Source organism: Aotus nancymaae, unplaced genomic scaffold (assembly GCF_030222135.1).
Source record: "Aotus nancymaae isolate 86718 unplaced genomic scaffold, 86718_ANA_hifiasm-v0.15.2.pri h1tg000016l, whole genome shotgun sequence".
NCBI lineage: Eukaryota > Metazoa > Chordata > Mammalia > Primates > Aotidae > Aotus > Aotus nancymaae.
Window position 1 is genome coordinate 53,184,900 of NW_026988428.1, and position 25,965 is coordinate 53,210,864.

The following is a 25,965-nucleotide window of genomic DNA, read 5'->3' on the forward strand; positions in this document are numbered from 1 at the left end:
GCTCACAGTTGTTGGCATCTGCTCAGCTTCTGGGGAGACCTCAGAAAGCTTGTAATCATGGTGGAAGGTAAAGCATAAGCAGGCATGTCACATGGCCAGAGAAGAAGCAAGACAGAGAGTGGCATGGGGAGGTGCCACACACTTTCAATCCACCAGACCTCATGTGAACGCAGAGCCAAAACTCACTTACCACCAAGGGGATGGCCCAAGCTATTCATAAGGGATCTGACCCCATGATCTGAACACCTCCCACCAGGTCCCACCTCTAACACTGGGGATTACAGTTCAGTATTAGATTTGGGTGGAGATGAATATCCAAATTATAGTGACATGAATGTGTTTTGTTGCCCTGAAGACCTAGACTATGTCTGCTGTCTTTCCACCATAACAACTACAAGAGTTACTTATTCCAAACAGACACTCAATGAATATTTCTTTGTTGGCTACTTTAATGTGTGATGGCTTCCTCTAGTAATTGTCCGCTTAATTTTATTCATATAGAGCTCTGTGTTCCAAAATGGGTTAAAAATTCCTGCTTTCCATTCATCTCTCAGTTTTCTAATGCAATGACTAGTATTTCTAAGTTGGAGCTCCAATAATAATAGAAATCGGGTTGAACCAGATAGTAGAATGGAAAAGGCAGAGATTTTCCTTTGAAAGGCCCACATTACACCTAAAAACACTTCGCTGTGTCAGAACCCAGATATAAGTGAAGGCATTTATTATATAACTGTTGGAAGACACTAATGCCAGGCAGTAAAACAGGTCGTGGAAAAGACTACTGATTTGGTGTCAATATTTGAGAATTTCAGTTCCAGCTCAGCCACGAGAGATGACATTTATTTATTTATCTTTAAAAATCACCCAGTTCTATTTCCCCTCCAATGTCTGGAAATGCCTTAAATTTCGTCTGGGTTTCATCCCTTCCACCACTCTCAGTTCATGGGCTTTGGCTCCAAAAAAGACAAGTCATGTATCAATGAGAGCAGTGCAACACTCACATCACTGGGCTAGGTTCAATGATGTAGATCTTATTCCATCAGTGGCGTGATCTCGGCTCACTGCAACCTCCACCTCTTGGCTTCAAGTAATTCTCCTGCCTCAGTATCCTGAGTAGCTTGGACTACAGGCCACGCCACCACTCCCAGCTAATTTTTGTATTTTAGTAGAGACGGGGTTTCACTATGTTGGCCAGGATGGTCTCGATCTCTTGACCTCGTGATCCACGTGCGTCAGCCTCCCAAAGTGCTAGGATTACAGGTCTGAGCCACTACGCCCAGCTGACAGTTTTCTATTAGATCTGAACAAGAGAAGATACAATTCAGGAGTTGGTATAGACAATTTGCCACTACATAGAACCTGAGAATTAAATAAATGTACAGGGAAAAAAGAGATTTGGAGAAAAACTGCATACTTCTGACGACATTGATTTTTTATTCTTGAATATGGTGTTGCTTAATGTCCGGTTCCATTCCTAAGCTTTTCAGCTAGTTGCACCGATAAATTCCACCTTTCTTTGTTTTAGCTACTTTGCAGAAATACTAAGCAGTAGATCCACAAAAGTACTTGAATATCAGTTTCTCGTCTGTAAAATACCTTGGGCAAAAGTCACTTACTGTTCTAAAATCGTATGAGATCGAAGTACCGATATGGATAAACTATCCATGTCTGTCTCATTCAGTACAGTTTTTGCATTGTGGATATTGACCCAGGGAATATCTGAATCCATGTATTGACGAGTCAGGTGTTATTGGGCATCTCCTCTATTCCTAAGGAATGTTATTAGTTCCATTTTTCATGTTTCCCCAGACAGTAAGAAAATAACAAAAGTCCTCCAACTGAATGTGTGAGGAATCCTGTGGTTTTTTTCTTGATTTTATAGCATCTTATTTTGTTATTTATCATCCAAGTGTATGTCCTCCATTAGATAAAAAATTATCGAACAGGTACTATGCCATATAGTTGTAGAGTATGTCATTTTGAAATAATTGGTTAGCCGAGACAGATACGTAAAATAACAGTGATAGGAATATATTTCTCCCTAATATAAAAAGCAACTGGGAGGCAGGCAGTCAATAGCTGGTATAGGCAGCTGCATGCAAACTCAAAGCCCAGCCTTCTTCCAGCTCTTGGTTCTGCCATCCCAAGGATTTTGCATTTCCGTCCATGGTCTGGGACAGCTGATAAATTTGAGATTGTGGTCTTCTCATTCTTTTGGCGTTAAACTGTCTTTTCTTTTGTATGACAGTAGAAAATGGGATTTTTTCTCCATGTCCTTATTTGGCAAAATTAAAAGTTGGCAAACTTGTGTCCGTGCTTCCTAACCTCCTACACACGTGTCCATTCCCCCTTTTAGACAAAGTTTAAACAATTCTAAACTGATCCATGAAATTGAAGTTTGGAAACTATTGGCTTATTGCAAATTCGACATTCAAACTGGAACGATCAACTAGAAGCATATATTAACTTAATCCTCCTCCTTACATCTAGATATGATCACCATACCAACAGATTGAGTAGCTTTGGAAATGCAGCATGAAAAAGGAATTTAATAACTTGTCCATCTCCCTTTCTGTAATACAGAAATAATAGTATCCTCATTATATGCTGGTGCTGGAGCATTAAAGAATTTCAATATTATTCTAAAAAAACACAAAAATATGACAACTTTTTCAGTTTTTCTGCATTATAGTACACTTGAGAGAGGATTTTAAAGTTAATTGCCTGGATTGAATCCTGGTTCTGTTATTTAGCGGCTATTACCCATGTGCCTCTTCATGTCTGTTTCCTCATCTGTAAAATGAGGACACAAATACTTCACAACAGTGGTTCTCAGTCATGGGTGATTGTCCTCACCCCCTCCCAGGAGACATTTGTCAAGGTCTGCAGACATGTTTGGCTACACCTTGTGGGCAGAGGTGTGTGACTGGCATCAATTGGGTAAATCAGGGACACTGATCCTACAATGTGCAATGCAGCCCCCACCATACAGAAACACCCAGCCCAAAATGTCAACAGTGTTGACGTTAAGAAACATTACCTTATAGGATAGTTGGGATGATTTAGGTAAGTTACTTGGAACAGGAAAGACTACTAAATGTTAGCTACCATGATGACCAAGCTATGTGCTAAGAGTTTTACATGATTTTCTCATTTAAACAACCCATATTGAAGAGGTACTGCTATCATCACTGTTTTATATGTGAGGAAATTGAGAATTAGGAGTGATTAAGTAGTCAACTTGACCAAGATCACAGTTAATCAATGATAAGGCCAGGACTCAAGTCCTGGTTTGTATGACACCAAAGCCCATGTTTTAAACACTACCTAAATTTACCCCTACATACGACATGTAAATTGGGAACTCTTTGTTAAAGGAAGTCTACCTAAGTTCCCTGTGAATTCACATGTTATGCTATCTCCAAGTAGCCTGAATCTAAATAATCCAGACCAAACTTTCATTTGCCTTCATTAAATAGAACTAACTCTAACAAAGTTTCCATTTTAGGGGTTCTTCCTTTTAAAATGGGCTTTCTTGTAAATGTCATATACATTGACATCCATTACAACTTCTTCAGTTATTACCAAAATGATAATCATATTCTCAGGACAACACCAACTACGAAACTGTGGCACATGTTGCAATAAATAATTTTTGTGCCACCCAGAGGGAGGAATGTAGATGACATTGGAATTTAGGGACATTTATGATGTGTGGTAAGAATGACTTGACAGATTCACTGAAATCTTTCAGGAATCATTAAGGAAGGAATCCCAGAAATAGAAGCACACTGCAATAGTTAATTTTATTCGTTCAAGAACTCATATTGCAAGCATTAAACCAAGCATAGGCTTTGATTCTGTGAGCCAAAATTCACATATTGAAGATCAGAGCAAACTGCGATTCATGTACATGGATGAAAACTAAAGGCTCAGAGTTAATCACATTGTAGTTTTTAAACTTCTACAGCCTAGGGCTCAGTAGTCACAGGTCTTTTAGGTCCTTCTGGATGTCCCACAGGGTATCTGCACTTTTCTTGAGCTGAGCAACCTCATCATCCTTGAGCTTCTGGTTGATAACGCTGGTTAATCCCCGGGCATTGAGGATACACGGAAGGCTCAGGAAGACTTCATTCTCGATGCCATACATCCCCTGCCAGAACAACAAAGCACTGAGATTAAGACACGGAACCATATGTAAAAATGATCAAAGACAGGAGGCTGAGGTGGGAGGATTGTTTGAGCCCAGGAGTTTGAAGCTTCAGTGACCTATGATCGTGGCACTACTCTCCAGCCTGGGTGACAGAGCAAGACCTCAACTCTAAAGGGGGTAAAAAAGAGAAGAATCGAAGGTCTTATGCTTCAACAGAAAGACTTGTAGGAAACTTGATAGGCACAAACTCATTCTCTTATCTGATTTTCATCACATACAGGTCCACATTTCCCCAATACTTACGTTTCGAGTTAGGTTTTATACATAGAATATGCAAACATACACTATGAGCTTTAAGTTGCTTAAAGACTTTGAGTTAAGAAAGAAATTTCAGAAAGTGGTAGCCAATCTACAAGGTCCTAGGTAATAATTAGAGACCATTAAAAGCAAGATTCTTGGACCACCTAAGAATTGCTAAAAAAACAAAAACAACAACAAAACAATTTCCAAAACACTTTACCAGTTTCTGTGGGTACTTTATTCAAAGGGTCATTTAACTATATAAGTAATCAAATTATATAATTATATTAAACATACTTTAATATAAGTTTTTAAACTTTTAATTTCAAAAATTTGGTACATACACAAAAGTAGACAGAATAAACAAATTCCTACACATGTACCCTAAGACTCAGTAATTACCCAATTTTTGACACACTTGATTTACACTGACTTGTAGAAAATGAGTCAGTTGTCTTACAAAACATTTTAATATAATTTTAGTTTTGTTTGAAAAATAATTTCTACCTGTTTTATGCATTTGCTCCATAGCTTTTGAATTAAACTGTATTTGCTAAGATATCAAGTGCTCTATGAAAGGCAATCTTGAGTTTGGTATATCAACTTTAAATGAAACTATTACACTTATTCAGATGATCAATACTTTAAGAATGTACTAAGTAAAGAATCAGAGTTAATACTTAATTTGCAAAATTATACAAAGAAGAATGACAACATCTATTGAATGTCTTAGAGTCTGTAAGTTATTGCCCTTGTTGACCAAGACTTCTGCTGGAAAATGACAATGGTTTACATAAAACCTTCAGAGACATTTCTAACTGTGAACTATGATGTTATCTGGTCTGGGCCTCTTGAAATGAATCTTTTTCTAGAATACACTGCCAGAAATCATATTTTACTTTGTAGTAGTTTGTCTTACCTTTACCATTGTTGACACGGGATGAATCCTGGATAGATTTTTCAACATGGATTCAATAAGATCAGCCACACTTAATCCAATAGCCCAGTTGGTATATCCTTTTAGCTTGATGACTTCATAGGCACTTAAAAAAATTATAAAGACATCAATGAAATAAGACTCAATCAAACCAGATCACCTGAGTTTGACTCCTGCTCTGTCTCTAATTGTAATCTTGGGCAAATTATCTAACCTTTCTTGCCTTAGTCTTCCCTTCTTTAAACTAGGATATGAATGGTAACTATTTCCTAAGTTTGTTGTGAGTGTTAAATGAGTTTATATATATGTAACATGCTTGTAACTGTAAGCACTACATGGTAAATACTATATAAATGTTTGATAACATTAGTTTATTGTATAAGTAAAGATTCATAAAGTCCCTGTGGTAAAAATATACATTTTCCAAGCAATGTAATTTATTTGTAAACATATTTCCAAACACAAAATCAGGAAACAATGAAAGTAAAAGGACAAAATATATCTCAACTGTGAGGTCTCACTTGCCACTGTCACCTAACATATTATAATCAACTAATAAAAATGATGACAATATCTTGCCCGGCAATTTTTTCAGCACAAATTGTAGCTCTGATTAGAAGACCTTGGGCCAGTTACATTATCTGGGTAAGCCATAGTTTTCTCATTTGTAAAATAAGGGGTTAAGTTAATTGAAATTATAAAGACCTTTTCAACTTTTTTAAGGTTATTTTCTCCACTTGCAGGTCAAATTCCTGAAAAACAATTACTAAAATTGAACTAAACAAAACGATTCTATATTTGAGACATCAGTTAGTCTTGTTATTAAAACTTAAACACTGTTAGCAATCAGCCAGCAAGTGTATTTATTTTGGGCAATTATGAAACCAATAGTGTCTAAGTTTACCTTTCTAAATAAATCAATCTTATTTGTTGAGAGGAGGCAATTTGAAGACTCTTCTCGCTTGTTAATTCCACATTTTGCTCCTGTTACTGCTACAATAGACTTAATCTACAGAGAAAACATTTACTTTCCCTAGGGAGACTGGTATAGCAAGTGTGACCAGTGTAAAACTCTTATCAGTTTCAAAAGATAACAGCTGGATAATTACATTAAGAGTTTATCTAAGCAGACAGTCATAGAAAATGTTTATAATTTTATTTAAGTAAAGATGAAATTAATCATCTAAAATCAAGCTCCCTTTCACTCACCTTTCAACCACCATCTTATGCACTTCCTTCCAATTTTCACTATCATTGTCAGTTCCCATTTCTGGATTCAATTCCTGAAGAGAAACACCTGCCACATTCACACCACTCCACACAGCCACTGTTAAGAAAAAAAAGGTCACTGCAGATATTTCTGACGTTATTCTTAAAAATCTTTTCTTCTTTTAGTGCAATTTCACCTCTGATGCAAGTTACTGAATACCAACTGCAACTGCTCCAAGAAGTGACTCTCTAGTATAGTTCCCCACAAAAGGCTGACATTTGCCTTCAAATAGCAACATATCTGACCTTTTAACTCTCAATAATTTTAGTGCAAAGCAGAATTGCTGTGTCACAGTTACAGAGAAAATAAAATTCTTTGCCTCTGTCTAGGTGTGTGAAATCACAAGAGATTCTAGTTGGGGACTATGCTAAACTTTTGGTGTGAGGAATTTTTTACTTTTTTCCTCCATATTTTTCTAATATATGCTTCTTTATTCTAGAGTAAAGAAAAAAAATCCTAGAATAAGACCCAAATAAAGTATAATTATGAAAATGCAGTAACAATTATAAATAAGGGTCTACTTATTTTAAGGGTGAAGAGTGTCAGAAAGAACTACACAAAACAGGCTTTTGAATTGGGCCTTGAAACCTAAATTACATATTTCTTGGAGACCTTTGGAGAACAATTATTCCTTCTCCTCCAAAGGTTTCCAAGGAGAACACTAGGTGTGGGATAGAATCTAGTGTGGCTGAAACAGATATGAAGGACAAAGCTGTTTATAGCCATATAAGATCCCCTTTTAGTCCACAACTTCTGGCAAGTCAGGGTAACTGGACATTTTCACAATTTTTGATGAAAAGTATGAAATGTGCATAATCATGTCTAGTGAGCATGGTTTAATTATCTTTCATTTTATGTATACAATATAGATCAATGTGAAAATTTTAAAAACTTTTTGGGAAAAATAAAAGTCATAACAGAAAAGAACATTGGACAGGAATCAGAAGACATGATTCTAGCTGTAGTTATGCCACTAGCTAACTAAAAGATCTTCAACAGCTACTCCACCTACTTTATTTTTTTCTCACTAAAATTAAAGTCTTGAACTAGAGGACATGTAATATCACTTCCCATCTATAGATCTAGAAATGTATAATTATAACTAGCACTTGCTGAACTTTTACTGTACACCTGACATTGTACTAAGTACTTTTTATATAGTACATAGGTGGTATAATTATCTTTATTTTGTAGATGAGGAAACAGGTTCAGAGAAATTAAGAACTCTCGTTAGTCACATTATCTTGTTAAGATGGGAGAGCCAAGCCTAAAATTATGGAGTTGACTAGCTAAAAACTTCCCATGTTCAAGTTAATCTGATCAAGAGAGACACATAGGACCATTACAATTTAACCAGACAAAAATTCAGACAAGTCCTTGGAGGTAAAAGAATTCTTGCATAGGCAGGGCGTGGTGGCTCACACCTGTAATCTCAGCACTTTGGGAGGCTGAGGCAGATGGATCACCCGAGGTCAGAAGTTTGAGACCAGCCTGGCCAACATGATGAAACCTTGTCTATACTAAATATACAAAAAATCAGCTGGGTGTTGTGTGTGTGCCTGTAATCCCAGCTACTCAGGAGGCTGAGGCATGACAATTGCTTGAACCTGAGAGGCAGAGGTTGCAATGAGCTGAGATCGCACCACTGCACTCCAGCCTGGGTAACAAGAGAAAAATTCTGTCCCCCCAACCCCCACCCCGAAAAAAGAATTATTGAATACAGTGTTATGATGTGTCAGAAAAAAAGTCAGTATTATCGTATTAGAAAGCACAAATAAATTACACTATAATTTCAAGAACAAATTCTTAGAACACCAAGATAAACCCTTTACTGAAATTGCATTTCAAACTCCTGCTGAATTCAAAAGAAGATTTATACTTTGACCTTATCGGGAGAAAATAATCCTTTACATATGTGGCAGAAATCAATTCAGTCAAATAAAACATTTATAATACAGTTTTTAATTGTCTCACCATGAAGCACTAAAAAAAGTATAATGTGATTTTAACGTTGCTCTTTCTAGAATGACTGATTTATGTACAACAATTCTTTACTTCGACTTAAGTTCCTAAAGAAAATATTTAGTTTTATCATATAGTCTCTTACTAAATAATTGAGTTATAATTAATAGTTTATTAAAAATAAGATTTCATTTCAGGTAAGGATTATTTTACATTATAGAAGAGCAGACATAATTCATTTCACCTTCAACAAACACAATGGATGTAATAGCTCTGTCTACTGAAAGGTCCTAGAAGCAAAAATATACCAGTAACGCAAGCACACCTATGCCTGATCTTGGTTTCTAATTACCATTCCTTGCTAAAAGCAAGCAGGGCTCATTAAGAAAACAGCTGATTCTAGTGCTGGGCAGGAAAACTTCAAAATGAGGCTGGTGCAACTTATTGTGGAGGAAGTGCTCAAAAAATGATGGGACAAGTAAAAAAAGACATACGAGTCAGTTTGAAAAGCCTGTAACTTGCCAAACCTGGGATAACCTGAGTGTTACAAATGATAGTGACAGAATATTTGGGGCATGAGATAAAAATCTGAGGCCACACTGATATCAATAAATGAATAAAGAAAGAAGAAAAAGTTCTGACTTACAGTAGAATGCAACTAACAAATATAGAATAAATGATGGAATTAGTAGATCATGTTTGACAACTATCGTGGTAATAATTTATTCAACCACAAATCACTAATAGATGCTAAACTTAGCAGAGAAAAATCTGATGAGGAATCAGATATTTTCCTAGCCAGTATCAAAACATCTTCCCACAAATCACTTAAAAACTACAAAGGAAAAGTAGTAACTTCACACAGAGTAACCTAGCAAAATACAACCTTAACTGACTTATCACAGTTATTCTCATCAGTTTTTGGCCACACTGACATTATATGCCTTTGGATGTGATGCCATGAGAAAGCTATAGGCTCATTTCTGTGGTATTTGTACCAAAAGTACATAGCTCAACCTAATGATAAAGAAACAATCAGCAAACCTAAATTGATGGGCATGCTACTGAATAACTCACCTGACTTTTGAAAAACGTCAAGATCATGAGAGGCAAAGATAGACTGAGAAATTGCTCAGAATGAAGGAGGCTAAGGAGATACAATAGATGTAATGTTTGAACTTAGAATGGATTCTGAATTAGGAGAAAAGCTTTAGAGAAAACTACTGAGAAAGTTGGTGAAATGTGAATTAATAGACTGTGGATTAGATGATACTCTATCAGTGTTACACTTCCTGACTTTGATAAGTTTACTGTGATTATGAAAAAGAAAATCTTAGTTTTGAGGAAATACATAGTAAAGAACTATGGAGAAAGGCGTAAGAGAACTGATTTATGCTTAATTCATCAGGGTAAAGATAAATGATAGATAGAAAGACAGATAGAGGAATAAATGATAAAGTAAATTGGAATAGAAAAGTAACTACTATTTTTGCAACTGTTCTGAAGTACATCAAAGTCTATAAAATTTGAAATAAAACAAAAAATTCAAAATGGCAAAACCAGTATCATAGGCATTTTTTTTTGTTTTACCACTTGAGTCGCCATGTTCCCCCAAAATCCATCCATGGCAGCTGCTGGGATGAATGCCAAGTTTTTCAGCCATAAGGTAGCGAAACCTTGCAGAATCCAGATTACATCCACTTCCAATCACTCGGTGTTTGGGTAATCCACTCAGTTTCCAGGTAACATATGTAAGAATGTCCACTAAAAATTTTGGAAATAATGTATGTAAGTAAACCAAAGCCAACTTCAACTGTTATGCAGCTTGGGGTGCCCAGGCTTCCCTTGCCCCACTTCCCCATGCCCCAAATGAAATGTGACCAGAAAGATGTAAATACTAACTTTTCATAGTTAGAGGTAACAGGAATGAGAGAGATAAAAAGAAACTTTTAAGCCTTATATGAAGATAGCAAGACATGAAAAGTGCAACACTGCTTTTACATTTGCATTATTATGTGAAACAAGAATACATAAGAACCTTGCAGATTAACTTAAAGTTGAAAAAAATGAAACAGGCTGAATTAGATTGTCATTTAAGTTTCCCCCAATTTTAACATTCCATAATTATAATGATTGTCATCATAAACAAAGAAGCCTTTGATTACTAATGTATCTAATCCTGCTACCTTAAGTTTTTCTGGGCTTGAGCTATCTTTCAGTAAACACTTATGATAATACATAGTATTAAAAATTTCTATTTAATAAAAGAACATCTATGCTCCTAAGAACCTTTGCTCCAGTGTGGCATATAGCCTTGAAACCACAGAGAAAAAACTTTTGCTGTTCCAGACAGGATCACAGCACTTGCAGGCTAAGCTGTAAAAAGTAAAAACTGTGCACACAAGGAAGGTGAAGAGCTGAAAGTTAATCCTGCAGCCTCCACCCCCACACTCATCTGTAGACAATGGCTGAGATAATTCAAGGACATTTGGTACAGGATAACTTTTCCTTGCCAACTTTGATTCAGCGGAAGTGACTCCCTGGAAAATCCAGCTGTGAAGCTGTATCTAGAAAGTTGCATAATCATTTAGCGATGCCTGCCTGAGGCACAGGATGCATTAACTCCCTACGTGCTAGCTACTTGTCATTCCTGTTCTACATCTACCTGGCAAACATATATATGCATGAGAAGTTTTATATCTAAGACTGAACCATTTCATGAACTCCAATCTGGGTTTACAGAGAGTAAAAATATGGAAATAACTTCTGTCCTTGCCGGCTCCCAACTCTCAATACTCAAGATACTGTGGGGATTCCCCTAGCTCTCATTCATAATCTTTCTCTATGTGAAGTGTAAGAGATAATCAATCCATTTTATTTACTATTTTACCAATGTACCTGCTATGCTCACCAACATGCAGTAAGTTTGGTGGCAACTATAGACAAAAGCAGTGTCAAATGGAGCACATTTTAGCTGTTAAGGCTAAAAAAGTGCATTCTTTCTAGTCAGAACCTTTAATGTTCACATTATAGATGTTAAGTTAGACAGGAAAGCAATTTTTAAGTCAGAGCATTTGGTATCAGCATATATTTGCCCATCAATACAGTCTATTTCCATCTTTAAAACAGACTTGTTTAATGGCTTTTTACATGCCTCTTTTCAAGGTTGATCTGTTTCAATTCTGTATAATGGGATTTTCCAGAAGACAAAAAGTCAAATACGTTAAAATGTTTCTTACAAATTGAAACTACATTCAAATGTTTCATTCTGCATCACAGGATAATCCTTAAAATTTTTTTTAAAAGTCTTTAGAATCTATAACCAAGCCAGATGAAGCAAAAACATGAAATCGCTTCTTTTTAAAAAAAAATTTTATTATGTTTTTAAATTTATTTTTTAGAAGAGAAAAAAAGAAAGAGAAAGAGGGGCTGGGCATGGTGGCTCATGCCTGTAATCCCAGCACTTTGGGAGGCTGAGGTGGGCGGATCACCTGAGGACAGGAGTTCAAGACCAGGCTGGCCAACACAGTGAAACCCATCTCTTTAAAAAAAAAAGAGAGAGAGAGAGAAAGAAGAAGGAAGGAAAGGAGGAGGAGAGAGGGAGGGAAGGGGGAGGAAGGGAGAAAAGAAAAAAGAAAGAGAGAAGGAAGGCAAAAGAAAGAGAAAGAAAGGAAGGAAGAAAGGAAGGTGTCATGAAATTGCTTTATATAAAACTCTTCTCACATTTTTCAAACGTTTGGTGTTTGCAAACACCACTAAGGCCAATAAAAGAAGACATGTAAATTGCTTCTGTAAGTGAATACTGGGACTGATTTTAGTCCAAAACAACACCAAACACCCCAAAACACTGAACTTAACAGAATAGAGAATGACAGTATTACAATAATACCTGGGTTGGAAACCACAATTATGATGCAATCAGGACTGTACTTGACGATCTGAGGAATAATGAATTTGAAGACATTAACATTTCTCTGCACCAGATTGAGACGACTCTCCCCCTCTTGCTGACGGACTCCTGCAGTTACCACTACAATCTTAGAATTGGCGGTCACGGAATAATCTTTAAAAAGAGAGGCAAAAACAGGTACTTTAAATGACAACTCTTCAATAAAACATATCCTATATGATATGCTCTAAAAGCCTAACCACATATAAGATGCTAGAACAGATATGTGAATTAAGTTTTCTGTATTGTAAGGGTTGGAAGTGTAATGTTTCTGTGGCTTCTTTTTTCTCCCTTGAACTAAACTGCAATAATCCAAACATCAAAATGCCTCAGAAAATAAAGATGACCCCAAAATATGTTTTTGGCTACGAATTCAATGAACAATCAGGAATAAAATGACATGTAAACAGTGAATCCAATAGGTAGCCAAAAAGAAAGAAAAAAAAGCAGAATCAATTTTAAGTTACTTTTACCTTAAAAAGTTAAATTTAGGAAGGGCAAAAAGGCACTGAAGTGTTTGGTTTTGTCTGGAAACTAAAACTTGGATTTCTAATACGTTTGTAGGAAGCTTATTTACTTTTTATCACTACAAGTTTCCCAGGAGATTTTATTTTTTTCTTGAGGAAGTGTGTTCTTTTGAAAAATATACAGATACTGCAATTTGATGTGATCGTTAGACTCAATAGTTATGGATGATTCACATAATTAAACTGGATTACAGTGTGCCTTTTGATGGTTACTAATACTTTGGTTCCTCTCCCATAAAATGGAGGTAATTATAGTCCCTATGTTTCATAAGGTTGTTGCAAAGATGAAGTTAGATGAAATAATATGTGCAAAATATTTCACATGGTGCCCAGAATGTCACAAATTCATAAATAATAGCTATTGTTTTCAAGGCATTGAAATTACCTTGTACCAATACTTTTGGGGTCGAAAACATGCCTGTTCTCAGATACATATAAACAAGCCATTATAACACAATAGCCCAAAATGTTACATATAAAATGTGTAGAAGTTATGTGGGAGACGGTTAATAGAAGTGATACTTCAGTTTAATCTTGAGGATAAACTGGACCCAGAAGAAAAGAAGAAACTGCCAAACCAGATTCACCAGGATGGGAAGACTAATTTTATAACAGAGACTGAGGGAGAAGAGGAGGATGATGAGGCATGAGGAAATGCAGGTTGTATCCAAATTGCGATCTGGGCAGGCTGTGCTAAAGGTTTTAGAATATAGACAAAGGTTTATAAAAAGATAAGACATTTTTAAAGAAAAGAATGCATTCAAACTTTCATTTTAGGGAATACATCTGTTTTAGGATAAAGATAACTCGTGTGGAGTGTGGAATATATAACCATTTTCTACATATACTTCTAATGGGAAAATGCCAATTTGTTATGTGTATATTTTAGCAGTAGCAAGTGGGTTTCTAGAAATGGATGAAAGAAAATTGGCCTGTAGAAGAAAGGTGGTAAGATAAACCAAATAATGCTATGAATCCAATTTGTTATTTCCTCTTAGTGACATATCAATGATCATTTATGGCTAGCAAACTCATTTTAGGTAGCTGTCCGTTAATAAATGAATATAAAATATATTAGAAATAAAAAGTAGAATAGAGAAATAAGAGCTTTTTATAAAATGAGGACAAAGGGGAAAACATTTTATAATTATATAACAATTTTGCAATAATTTGAATTTACTAAACTAGATTATAAATATTTTATTAACAGGTATTGAAATACCTGTTCCAAAACTTCAACTTTTCCTACTTAAAAATAAATCTATTATGCTGTAAGATGCATTCTAAATGTATATTTTGGGGACGTGAAAAAAATTAACATTTGTTTATTTTGGGCATTAAGTGAAATTACCTTTATCTGCCACAATTTTGGGCGTCTGAAGAAATAAGCTCCCATGCTGCAGATCCATCATTTCTCCTTTAAGTTTATCTTCCAAAACATCCACAAGAGCAAATTCATCAGCCAGAGACTGTAAATGCAAAAACAGGCATTAGAACCCTAAGCCACTCTAGGATGTCTCGGATCAAAATCTAACCCAAAGAAAGATCTTCACATGGCTAAGCACCAAAGGTCAAAACATCTTAAGAATTTTACCATGCAATAAGATACTCAACTAGGATTCAGTTCACATGATACAAACTCTACTTTAAGAGCATATAGACTAAAAGATTCATTACGAAACCAGCTTAGTTCAAGAGTAGGCCCAGTGAATACAAGTCTACATATTAAGAAGAGGGAATGGTGAAAATAAAAATACACTCAGGCCCAGAAACAACCCTGGACAATGCATTCATCCTTGAGGTCACCCCAATTTAGAGGTTTTCTGAGGGTAGATTTGGCTTAAATCACCAGGAGTATGAGTTTACTTTAGAGTAGGATTTGAAACCCAAGTTGAAGCTTAGAATCTTCGGGTTGGCTCTGATGCACTCAAATGTCTTAGTGGGGAAAGGAAGGAGCGTTTTAAGAACAGAGAATCTAGGATTGGGAGATTTTTTGACAGGTGATCACTCCGAATGTGTGCCTGAGACTTGCCCAGTTTCAGATTTCGTTTTCTATTCCAGTTGTCATTCTCTGTTCCCTATCCAAAATAAAATCTAAAGTAATGAATATACTATTTAATCTTGATCTGAAATCGTATACATATATTTATTTATACATATATATATATGTGTATATATATATATTTTTGAGACGAGTCTCACTCTTGCCCAGGCTGGAGTGCAGTGGTGCAATCTTAGCTCACTGCAACCTCTGCCTCCCGTGCTCAAGTGATTTTCCAGTCTCAGCCTCCTGAGTAGCTGGGATTACAGGTGTGCACCACCATGCCTGGCTAATTTTTGTATTTTTAGTAGAGATGGGGTTTTGCCATGTTGCCCAGGCTGGTCTTGAACTCCTGACCTCAGTTTCAGCCTCTCAAAGTGCTGGGATTATAGGCATGAGCCACCACCCCAGGCCTGGAATCATATTTTTTTTTCTATATGCTTGGAATCTCTACATAAAAACGGAAGAAAAAAAGGTGGTTGGTCTAGACACATCTAAACAAGCTGTCAGCTATGAAATTCCATTATCTTACAGAAGTCATAATTTATAAACTGTTTAAAAAGTGGTTATCCCTCCGATTGAAACATCACCAGAATCCTCACTTTTATTGTTTTTATGGCTGGTAGCAAAAATATCAGCTAAGTAGAATATATCAATACTGGGGCCCAGTTAAAAATGCTAATACAGTCATTCCTCAATATACGATACTCAAGGGATTGGTTCCAGAATCACAGAGTGTACCAAAATCTGGGTATAAGCAAATATACAAAAATGACAGTATTCACGGGATGTGAAAGACTCTCCATATATGTGGGTTTTGCATCCCCTGAATACTATATTTTCAATATATTTTTGGTTAAAAAAAATCTGCCTGTAAGTGAACCTGCCCATACTGTTCAAGGGTCAACCTATTCTAAGAATAGTAGTGTGATCCGCTACACAGGTGAAGGGTGTAGGGTGTTAATTCGTGGGGGGACAGAAGTAACTGGAGTTCAGGAAGCACTTTGAAGAAGAAGGTGGAGTAGCTCAGGCGGCAGGGGCCACCTGAGGGAGATGCGCCAGAGAGCTGGGAGACAACAAATAAGAAAAGCTGACCTACTGCTAGATAAAGCAGGTCTCGCTGCCTCTTTGACAATGAATAAACACTGTCGTCTATTGCTAAAATCTAAGTGGCTAGCCGGTCTCATGAAGTGAGTTACAGTGGGCTTGCTTGTGAGGGTTTCTCTTAGACTGAAAGCGTCCTGATGGCTGAATGAGTCCTTAGTTCTGAGCAACCAAATTACTAACAGATTTTTGAAATGACCGTTCTGTGAGTTGGGGATCACTTACAAAACATTTCTTCGTTTCCAGTTATATCAAATACTGGCATTAATTTTTATCTATCTTTACTTAAACACGTTTTGACACCTTTAAAGCTGCTTTCGTTGCTTTGCAACCTCTGATAAGAACACACAAAATTCTCATTTGTGTTTTTTAAGTCCTAAATTAATGCAATATAACTTAATAATAGCTGTGACGGTTCTATTAAGGTACTGAGCACTGGGAATATCATTCTTATTTTAGTAACATCACATGTGTGCTGCAGAAGTCAACAGGGCAAAACAATTTAGTGCTTAAGTAGAAAAGGATGTCACAGGATCTCAGATCCTGTCTCTTTGTTTCAGTGGGTGTAGAGAATTGCCTGAGTAGTGCATACTCTGCTGATAAGGAAGGAAGCGATCCAACACTTAAATAATAATAATTGAAACGCCGAATTTAGCTGCATCTGCAGCATTGACTATCCCACAAATGGAGAGGCGTGCAAATAGAGGATGTGTGACTAAGTACTGGTGCTGCTGTTTGGCTTAAATAAATCTCCCTCTATATTCACATATTTTATAAAACGAACTTACCATATGTATAATTCACTTAAGCTGTAAGTATGTTTAAAATGTTTGAAACAGCAAGATTTAGATTAACTTAAAAAGCAGTTTTCTTTTTATGGATCAAGGTCAGTTAGATATCAAAATACCATTTTTGAAAGCTTACTTAATATAACAATAAAACTGCTTTTTAAAAACAACTTTATTTTTACTCGTGTGACAGACTTAAAAAAAGGCTTTTAATCTACAGTCTTGTGTGGAACAGACACAGCCATATATTCCGCCTTTTCTTCCTCCTAAGTAATACATTGCTATCACCAGTGCCTTAGTATTTGATGGTCTTTATATCCAAGTGTTGGCCGGGCAAGGTAGCTCATGCCTGTAATTCCAGCATTTTGGGGGACCGAGGCAGGTGGATCATCTGAGGTCAGGAGTTTAAGACGAGCCTGACCAACATAATGAAACCCTGTATCTACTAAAAATACAAAAATTACCAGGGCGTGGTGGCATGCACCTGTAGTACCAGCTACTCGGGAGGCTGAGGCAGGAGAATCACCTGAATCCAAGAGAAAGAGGTTGCAGTTAGCAGAGATTATGCCACTGCACTCCAGCCAGCCTGAGTAACAGAGTAAGACTCCATCTCTCTCTCAAAAAAATGTATATATATATATATATATCCAAGTGTTTAGTATGTGTAAAATTTGTGGGAGGAAAGGGCATAACCTTTCTCAAATTATTAACTAAATGGACAAGTGCCATTTATTCAATAGTTTGTGTTTCTTCCTGCCATTTATTCAATAGTTTGTGTTTCTTCCCCTCCAAAATGCTACTTTTATGTTATTATTAAATACTATCTGAGCATGTTTCTGGCTGAAATGCCAAACCTGGCTTGTACAAATACCAAATTTTAATTATGTTTTACTTTTAAGCCAAGTCTTGCACTGCAAAACTACTTTGCAATTTGTCTGTACATACCTTGCTCCTCCTAAGAGCTTTGTTATCTGCGTTTGTACTACAAGAACATGGCTACAGTTGACTGAAGCAAAGATAAACACTCAAACCAAAGACAGACTTAGAAGCTAAGGATCTAAGATAATATTGTCTGGAAGTTCTTCATGACCCTTACAATATCATGACTTAAGACATTCAGCTCCTCCTCTTGGTGGCTAAAATGTAGAGCCTGAGATAGCTCACAAAAAAAATCAAAAGTTATGACCAAAGTTTGACAAAATATGAGTGCACCTTATAAGTAATAGCAGAAAATATTCATTTATTTATCATATAAGTGCCTGGCATTAACCTACTACTCAGGTATACACTTATGGTAAAGTCTCTGCTGTGACAGATTGCATCAGGAAGGAAACAGGAATTAAACAAACAAAAAATCTGGATAATCTCTGAAGGCAGAAGTGCTCTGAGGTGCATAAGGCAGCGAGATGTTGAAACTACTAGAAAGGAAATTTACTTTATATGGGAAGGACCTGCCTGCAAAGGCATGCATTTGCAGTAAGATCTCAATGATAAGAAGGGGTCAACCCTATGGCCTAGGGAAGAACATTCCAAGTGAAGGAAAATGCAAGTAAAGGAGTTTAAGCAAAAATGAGGTTGGTATTTGGGAGGCAGAAGGCAAATAGAAAAGATGAAGTCAGAGATGGGACCATCACGTTGCACTGGCAGGTCTGTTGCCTCTGTGTGCACGGTGCCCCTGGAGTTGTGTGCTCTAAGAAATGAGCAGGGAGGTATCTGTGAGGCCTCATGGGATTTTATGTATGTGTGTAGCATATGTGCACTGTAAAATGACTGGAAAGTTTGAGTAGGGGAGCCACTAGTTTTATGAAAGCTCCCCATGGTTATTATGTAAGCAATGGGCTGCAGAGAGTGAGCAAAAGTAGAAGCCAAAAATAACCGAGTTTCCATACGGTGGGACACCACACTAGGAAGCCTTAGTGGGCTTTGCAAGTCTAGCTACTGCATGTCCCTACTCAACCTCTCTGATGCTATACTTTTATTTAACTTCTGGGGGCAAAGTACACTATCTATGAGCTCAAAAAGGCCAGATGTGGCATATACTGTCTGTGTGATCTTAGGTGTTTGGTTTTTGTTTTTTTCAACAATAAGGTATAGATGACAATATCCTCTGACAGGTTCCAGAAAGGAATAAATGAAGTAATATACAGACACCCACATGCAGAGTTATTTTCCTTTCTCTATTAAGCCAGTGGGATTTCTAATCTTTACCATGTATTAACACAACTTTGGACCACTTTTATTTTTACCCATTAAAATAATATTTCGTCATTTTTAATTGGTTAAATCATCTTTCAACAAGTCAATCATTCTTCTCTGTATTTATGTCATCAAAAATATTCTTCGGTATATAGTCTCCACATAATTTCTAAAGCAATGTACTCCATTTTGTTAAAGATAAAGGGAAAAGGAACAGTAGATTGAAAACAGAAATCAGCTGGGCGTGGTGGCTCACACCTGTAATCCCAGCACTTTGGGAGGCCAAGGCAGGCGGATCAACTGAGATCAAGACCAGCCTGGGCAACATGGTGAAAGCCCATCTCTACTAAAAATACAAAAAATTAGCTGGGTGCGGTGACAGGTGCCTGTAATCCCACCTACTTTCGAGGCTGAGGCAGAAGGATCACTTGAACCTGGGAGGCAGAGGTTGCAGTGAGCCAAGATCACACTATTGCACTCCAGGCTGGGCAATAAGAGGGAAATTTTGTCTCAAAAAAAAAAAAAAAGAAAGAAAGAAAAAAGAAAAACAGAAATCACCCTGAATCTGAAGATTCCAAATCTGTTAGCAGCAGGGCCTAGTCTCTAAAGCCCTTGAGTTGAGCCGAAGTGTTACCTAACTCTAGGTACAGTCTCAATGAAACTATTTACTGAAGAGATTTAAAACTTGCAATTACAACAATCCTAGAGGTACTTCTTATAGAATCATGGTAGCTCAGATACAGTTTCCTGAAAGGTCCAGATTTTGAGATTAACAAAAGAAAAATCTTTAGCTGCAGATTTTGAGATTAACAAAAGAAAAATCTTTAGCTAGTATTTAATCAATACATTTATTTTTTCTAAATGCCTAAATGCTAGCATTGAATAAAAAGAAAATTGTAAAGTCACTATGGTGAAAAATTCATAGCTGGGTTCAACATACAGCCCTTCCTTCCACTGCCATGTGTGAGACTGTGGAAGGGCCCTTTGAGCATTAGCCATGTCATCCAACACCAAGTATATAAACAGTTCCTATCTCCTATGGTTATTTAGGAGAAAGCATTTTCATTTTATCTTTGAATATGGCAGGTACTCGATGTTTTTTTCCAAAAAAATGTAGGCTGAAATACTTTTTGTTTTTATTGGCATGAACAGTGAGCACGAAATTGTGGTTATTTAAATTCCCTGTAATCTAGGAAGCTGCTATCCTAAATGATAGTTATCTAGTCAACTGAAGCTAGCTAGAAGGAAATGCAAAAGGATAAAATTTTCATTGATGTGCACTACGTTTTTTAGTTTATTTTTTTTTGATAACTGTTTCTCAGTAAAGTTTCAGTTTGCTGGTTTAGAATTTAAACTTTGAAAACAGAAATGTGCTTGGTTAGGGGTTATTCAGGCAGCCTTTACATAACACACAAAGGGACAGTGTGTTCTGAAGGCAGGAAGCATTTTTGTTCTTGTTCCTACATTTAAGGCAGCTGTCAGAAGAAATAAGGAATCAGTTCAGTGAGATAAATAAGGAAAGGGCATCTTTCCTCAAGTCTTTGAGAACTAAAGAAAGTGTAACTGTGGTTTGAACTATAAGGGATACATATGAGGTAAGGCAAAAAGCTTACGGAGGTACACAGGAAAAATAGAGCCTTGAGAAGTGGATGGTGATAATAGTATGGTATTAGTGTTAAATCTCCTGATGTTGATAATTGCACTGATTATCTCAGAGTATGTCCTACTCTTAGGAAATGTACTCTAAAACAGGGGTCCCCAACACCCAGGCCACGGACCAGTACTGAATCTAGAGAATCTAGCTAATGCTGGATGATCTGAAGTGGAACAATTTCATCCCCAAACCATCCCCCCACCCCAAATCTGTAGAAAAATTGCCCCCCATGAAACTGGTCCCTAGTGCCAGAAAGGTTGAGGACCACTGCTCTAAAGGACTTGGAAGTAAAGGGCAAATATCTGCAATTTATTTTCAAATGGTTCAGAAGAAAGCCATATATAGGTAGATATAGACACATGTCATGGACATATGATCTCTGTATCCATAAATCTATCTATAAACACATACAAATATATGTATATGTACATGTGGAGAGAAAGCATAAAGAACAAAATGTTAAGAATTGGTAAATATAGGTCAAGTATTTGTGAAAGTTTTACGTTTTTACTATTCTTACAAATTTTCTGTAAATCTGAAATCATTTCAAAATAAAACCATTAGGTAAAAGTTTAAGGAGCATAATAGGATATTCCCACAACCTCAAAAAGCCATGCACGGCACAGATTACTTATTAATTAAAGGAGAGAAAGGGATCTTTGCATGGCGGAGGCTTGCCGTGACCACTTTAGCCAGGGGATTAAGTTCAGCAGTAATGAGACAAGTTAAACATCATGTGCCTCCTGATGGTCTGCACAGAGAAGGACATGACATCACCTAGTCCTAACCCCACCCAAAAAATTCAACCCCGGGCGAAATTACAAGAAAACATCAGACAGACAAATTGAGGGACATGCTACAGAACTCACCTGGATGCTACAAAAACGTCAATGACACAAGAAACAAAGGAAGGTTGAGTAACCGTTCCACATCAGAGAAGAATGAAGAGACATGACAAGTATATAAAATTCATTATCTGGGACTGAGGTGAAAATAGCTATAAATGCCATGATTCTGACAACATGGAGAATTTTAAATGTTAATAGTGTATATTGGATGACAATACTGCATCAGCGTTAAAATCTCTAAGTGTAGTAACTATTATGGTTACATAGGGAGAATATTAGGAGATACATGCTTAGATATTTTAAAGTGAAGTGTGATTACACCTACGACTTTAAATTGTTCAGGAAAAAAGTCTTTTAAAGATATAATAAAATCTCAAGGTGCCCTAAGAAACTGTGTACACATGCTGAACTTCTCTATCATCTATGGTGTTCTTGAAATGTACCTTTCCCAGAATGCTGATAGCACACGCCATACCAACTTGTCCAACACCCACTACAGTGATCTTATTGTTTGGAACTGTTGTCTCTTCTTCTGCAACTGGTGCAATGAGTTTTTCCTTAAGAGTTGCCATTTTGCACTGCAAGGAAAGAATCGAAACATTACACATGTATCTGCATATAAAATCCAAATAGAAATTATCCTTAAAATGTTACTGTTGCAATTTTGAATTCAAGTACAACTTAAAATCAGCCTAATGATAGTCTACTAGAAAGCAGAATATATTTTAAAGAACCACAAGACCCATTTAATGGAATAATTTGTTAAGGTAAAAACTTTCATGAAGTCCATTAGAATTCTTCTCTTCAGCCTATGATTCCATGTGTGTATTTAATAAGTTGTGAATATTTCTGGGTAAAAAACTGTGAATATTTATGTTGAACTTAGCTAATTTATTTGTTTCCCCTATGAAAAGAATGTACATGTAACTATGTAAACTAAGTTTGGGTCTAGTATTAACTTATATTTAAGTTTGGATAAAAAGAATAAACGGCCAATTATAAGCATAATTTCTACTACCAATGGTTATTTTCATTCTTGGAAGATAGGGACTGTTTCTTCTACTTTGTCGCACATAAAATGTGTTACAGAGTACTGGACATAGAATGTATACTTAATACATAGTGACAATAAAATGGCAATGAATATTTTTTATGCAAAGTCTGCAAAAATATCACCCTGAATTCCTTTTAGGGCACCTAAGAAGCTTCTTGGAAGGTAGGCAGACATTTAATACATTGTCCTTTCAGGGGATCACATTAGGTGAATATCAGCCTCTGAACCAGTTTCTGTCTAACCATCCAAACTAAAGCCCCCAAAAAGTCAAAAAAAAAAAAAGAAAAGAAAAAAGAAAAAAACACCTGTTGGAAAATGATCTGTACAGTAACACCAAACGTTATTTGTGTCATCAGATAACCAGTGTTTTCTTGATAACTGAAAAAAATAGCAAAATCTATTGAAATAAACATCAATTCCATGGCAATTTATAGTACACTAAATATATACCACCCTGCCTTCTTGAACAGAGAATACAGATGGCAAATAAGTCTTTTCTTCATAATTATCCTCCCTTTGTAATGTCCATTATTTTCATTTGCTTTTTACTTTTCATGTCAGACTGTCACATCTGAGGCCACCATACCTGTCTCAGACTGTGCCAGCGCTTTGTCTAGTTTTTAATTCTAATCTGCAACGGACTAAGCAATAAATCTGGTTTATTAACTGTATATGTAAAGTAAGAGTTAGCAAAACTCTGAGTTGGAATAAAGTAACTGAATTTGGAGACAACTGTGTAACAACTATTTTATTTTATAGCTACTTTTTCTCCAAAAAAATTTCCCCCATCTTAAGGATAAAAGTAGATTCTTTCCCCTTTACAGATCAGTTTCCTAGCAGATGCTAGAGAGAGAAGAAAGATGCAATGTTGTGCAAATGCCTCTACAAATAGATGACCTTAAAATGAAATAAAACATGGCCTGCATTTTAAGCAGGCTCAGAAGAAAGAATGCTGCAGCTCTTCTTGAACGAAGACACACATAAATGGTTGTTCTGCACTTAAGTTTATTGTTGTCAGATGGTTTGTTTAAGATCAGTTTGGTGTATAGGGAGGCCCAGGAAGCAGTGGAAAATGAAAATCCAAAAATGATGGCTATATAAATACAGATTCGTTGTTCTGACAGACCTTTTAATTCAGAAAACTTCAGGCAGTACGATTTAAAGGCTTGAGCCAGATTTTCTGTCAGACTTTTCTGGAGAAAGTGCTTTTCTTTAATTTTTCTTTAAAAGGAGTTTTAAGAAATGAGAAGAAAATGGTCTGCGTCATATGCAGGCATATGCCAACATCAGAGTGCAGGATAAGGAACAAGAACGAAAAACAGGGTAAAAATCTCTGAGTCTTGGTCCTTTATGTCTCCTCACTGCTGTGGATATAAATCATTAGAAATATGAGTGCTGGTCGGGCTCACGCCAGTAATCCCAGCACTTTGGGAGGCCGAATCACGAGGTCAGGAGATCAAGACCAGCCTGATCAACATGATGAAACCCCATCTCTACTAAAAATACAAAAATTAGCGGGGGGTGGGGGCGCGCACTGTAGTCCCAGCTACTCGGGAGGCTGAGGCAGGAGAACCGCTTGAACCCGGGAGGCGGAGGTTGCAGTGAGCCGAGCTGAGATCACGCCACTAAACTCCAGCCTGGGCGACAGAGCGAGACTCCATCTCAAAAGAGAAAAAAAAAAAAGGAAAGAAAGAAACAGCGAGTACCTTAATTTCAGAAGCAAAGATCCTCTTTGCAGAATCTTTCTCATTATAATCTTTTAAAAACTCAGCTTTTGCTTTTGAATTCCTCCCCTCCCCCAGGCCCCAGGCCCTCACTGCAGCCAGCACCGCTCGCGGCGCGCCAAAACCACCTCTCTCCCTCAGGGCACAGGCAGCAAAGAACAGCAGATCACGAGGGCAGGCAGAAGCCCGAGATCTCCCCGAGTGAGGTCTGTGGGGACAAGCCTAGGACTTCCTTACTCGGAGCACGCAAAGCTGGTAAAGTAAATGAAGCACCTAAATAAGCATCAAGAAAAGAAGCCAGGAAAGAACTGGCGCGTGGCTCCTGGAAAGACTAGGAGAGCCGGGTAAAGATGAGCGCGGGGCCAAACGTGCTGGTCATCTAACGCCTTTCTCCTCATCCCAGCGAGCGCAGGGGCATTTCCCTATTACCGTGGTAGTATATTCAAATATTCTAGGTAAAGACCGTCCAGGCTTCATAGACCACCTGGTTCCTTCCCCGTCCCCCAGCTACTCGGGCACGTGTCCCGACTCCCGCCAGCAGGCCGCGGGGGTGATGTGGCCGCCATGAACCGACCAAGGACAAGTAGGGCCCGGTTTTAGCTGCAAATGCAACAAGTCTCTCTCTCCCCTGATAGAACGCCCTTGGGCCGCAGCCGCTGCCCTCCGCCAGGGCACGGCCCGCCCTGCGCCCTAAACCAAGAGGCAGAGTCAGGGCCCGAGGCCGGATGCTCAGAGCTAAAGGCCGCGGAGGACAGATGTGCTTCTTGGTCCTTCCCACGTCTCCCCGCACAATTACTCCCCCACACGTCCCACTCGGCTTGTCTGTGAGCCAGGATTCAGGGTCCTGAGCAGAAACCTACCAGGAAAGAGAAGGCTCTGGAGACCGCAGAAACAGTGCTGCGGAGAAGACAATGTCAGCTGCCTGCGTCTCCTCCGGCGCCGGATCCGCAAGGAGGGAGGAGGGGGCGGGGCCCCACCACCTCCGCAGCCTCTTAGGTTTCTCCATTGTGATTGGAAACCCGAGCACCGCCTACCCCTCCCCTCGGCTTACTCAATCCCCTTCAAGGACAAGGGCTCCAGTGTGCGCGCTCCCTCCCCCGCCCTCCAGATGAGGAGGTCACCTTCCCGAGGCCTCTGCGCCCAGCTGGTCTCACATCTCACAGGCTCTCCGCGTTATTTCTAAAACTTGCCCATCCCCGACTCTTCTGGACGTCAACGCTCTTGTTCGATTAGATCTAGTCCAAACAGAAATAAATTTCTATGTTGCATTTCAGTTCAACTTTAAGACTTAAAACAATACATCTGAATTTAGATCATCTCCGTTTTAAAGTTCATTTGAAGGAAATAACTATTTTTTTTTTTTTTTGACCTGTTTAAACAAACACGCACTGATCGCTTATTTGTTGCCTGACAAGACCAGTGAGGCCTGGTCCCTGCCTTCTGAAGTTCCTCTACAAA

General features: G+C 37.6%; 1 protein-coding gene across 1 annotated transcript; it reads right to left on the reverse strand.

The window, feature by feature from the left end:
* Positions 1 to 3,787: 3,787 nt before the first annotated feature.
* On the reverse strand, positions 3,788 to 25,472 carry LDHB (lactate dehydrogenase B). The gene is made up of 8 exons (XM_064377327.1): positions 25,368 to 25,472; positions 22,173 to 22,307; positions 14,450 to 14,567; positions 12,512 to 12,685; positions 10,213 to 10,386; positions 6,600 to 6,717; positions 5,373 to 5,496; positions 3,788 to 4,153 (listed from the first exon to the last, which is right to left on the reverse strand). Exons 2-8 carry the CDS (start codon positions 22,299 to 22,301, stop codon positions 3,986 to 3,988), a joined length of 1,005 nt encoding a protein of 334 aa, XP_064233397.1. The 5' UTR covers positions 22,302 to 22,307; positions 25,368 to 25,472; the 3' UTR covers positions 3,788 to 3,985.
* Between the last annotated feature and the right edge of the window lie 493 nt (positions 25,473 to 25,965).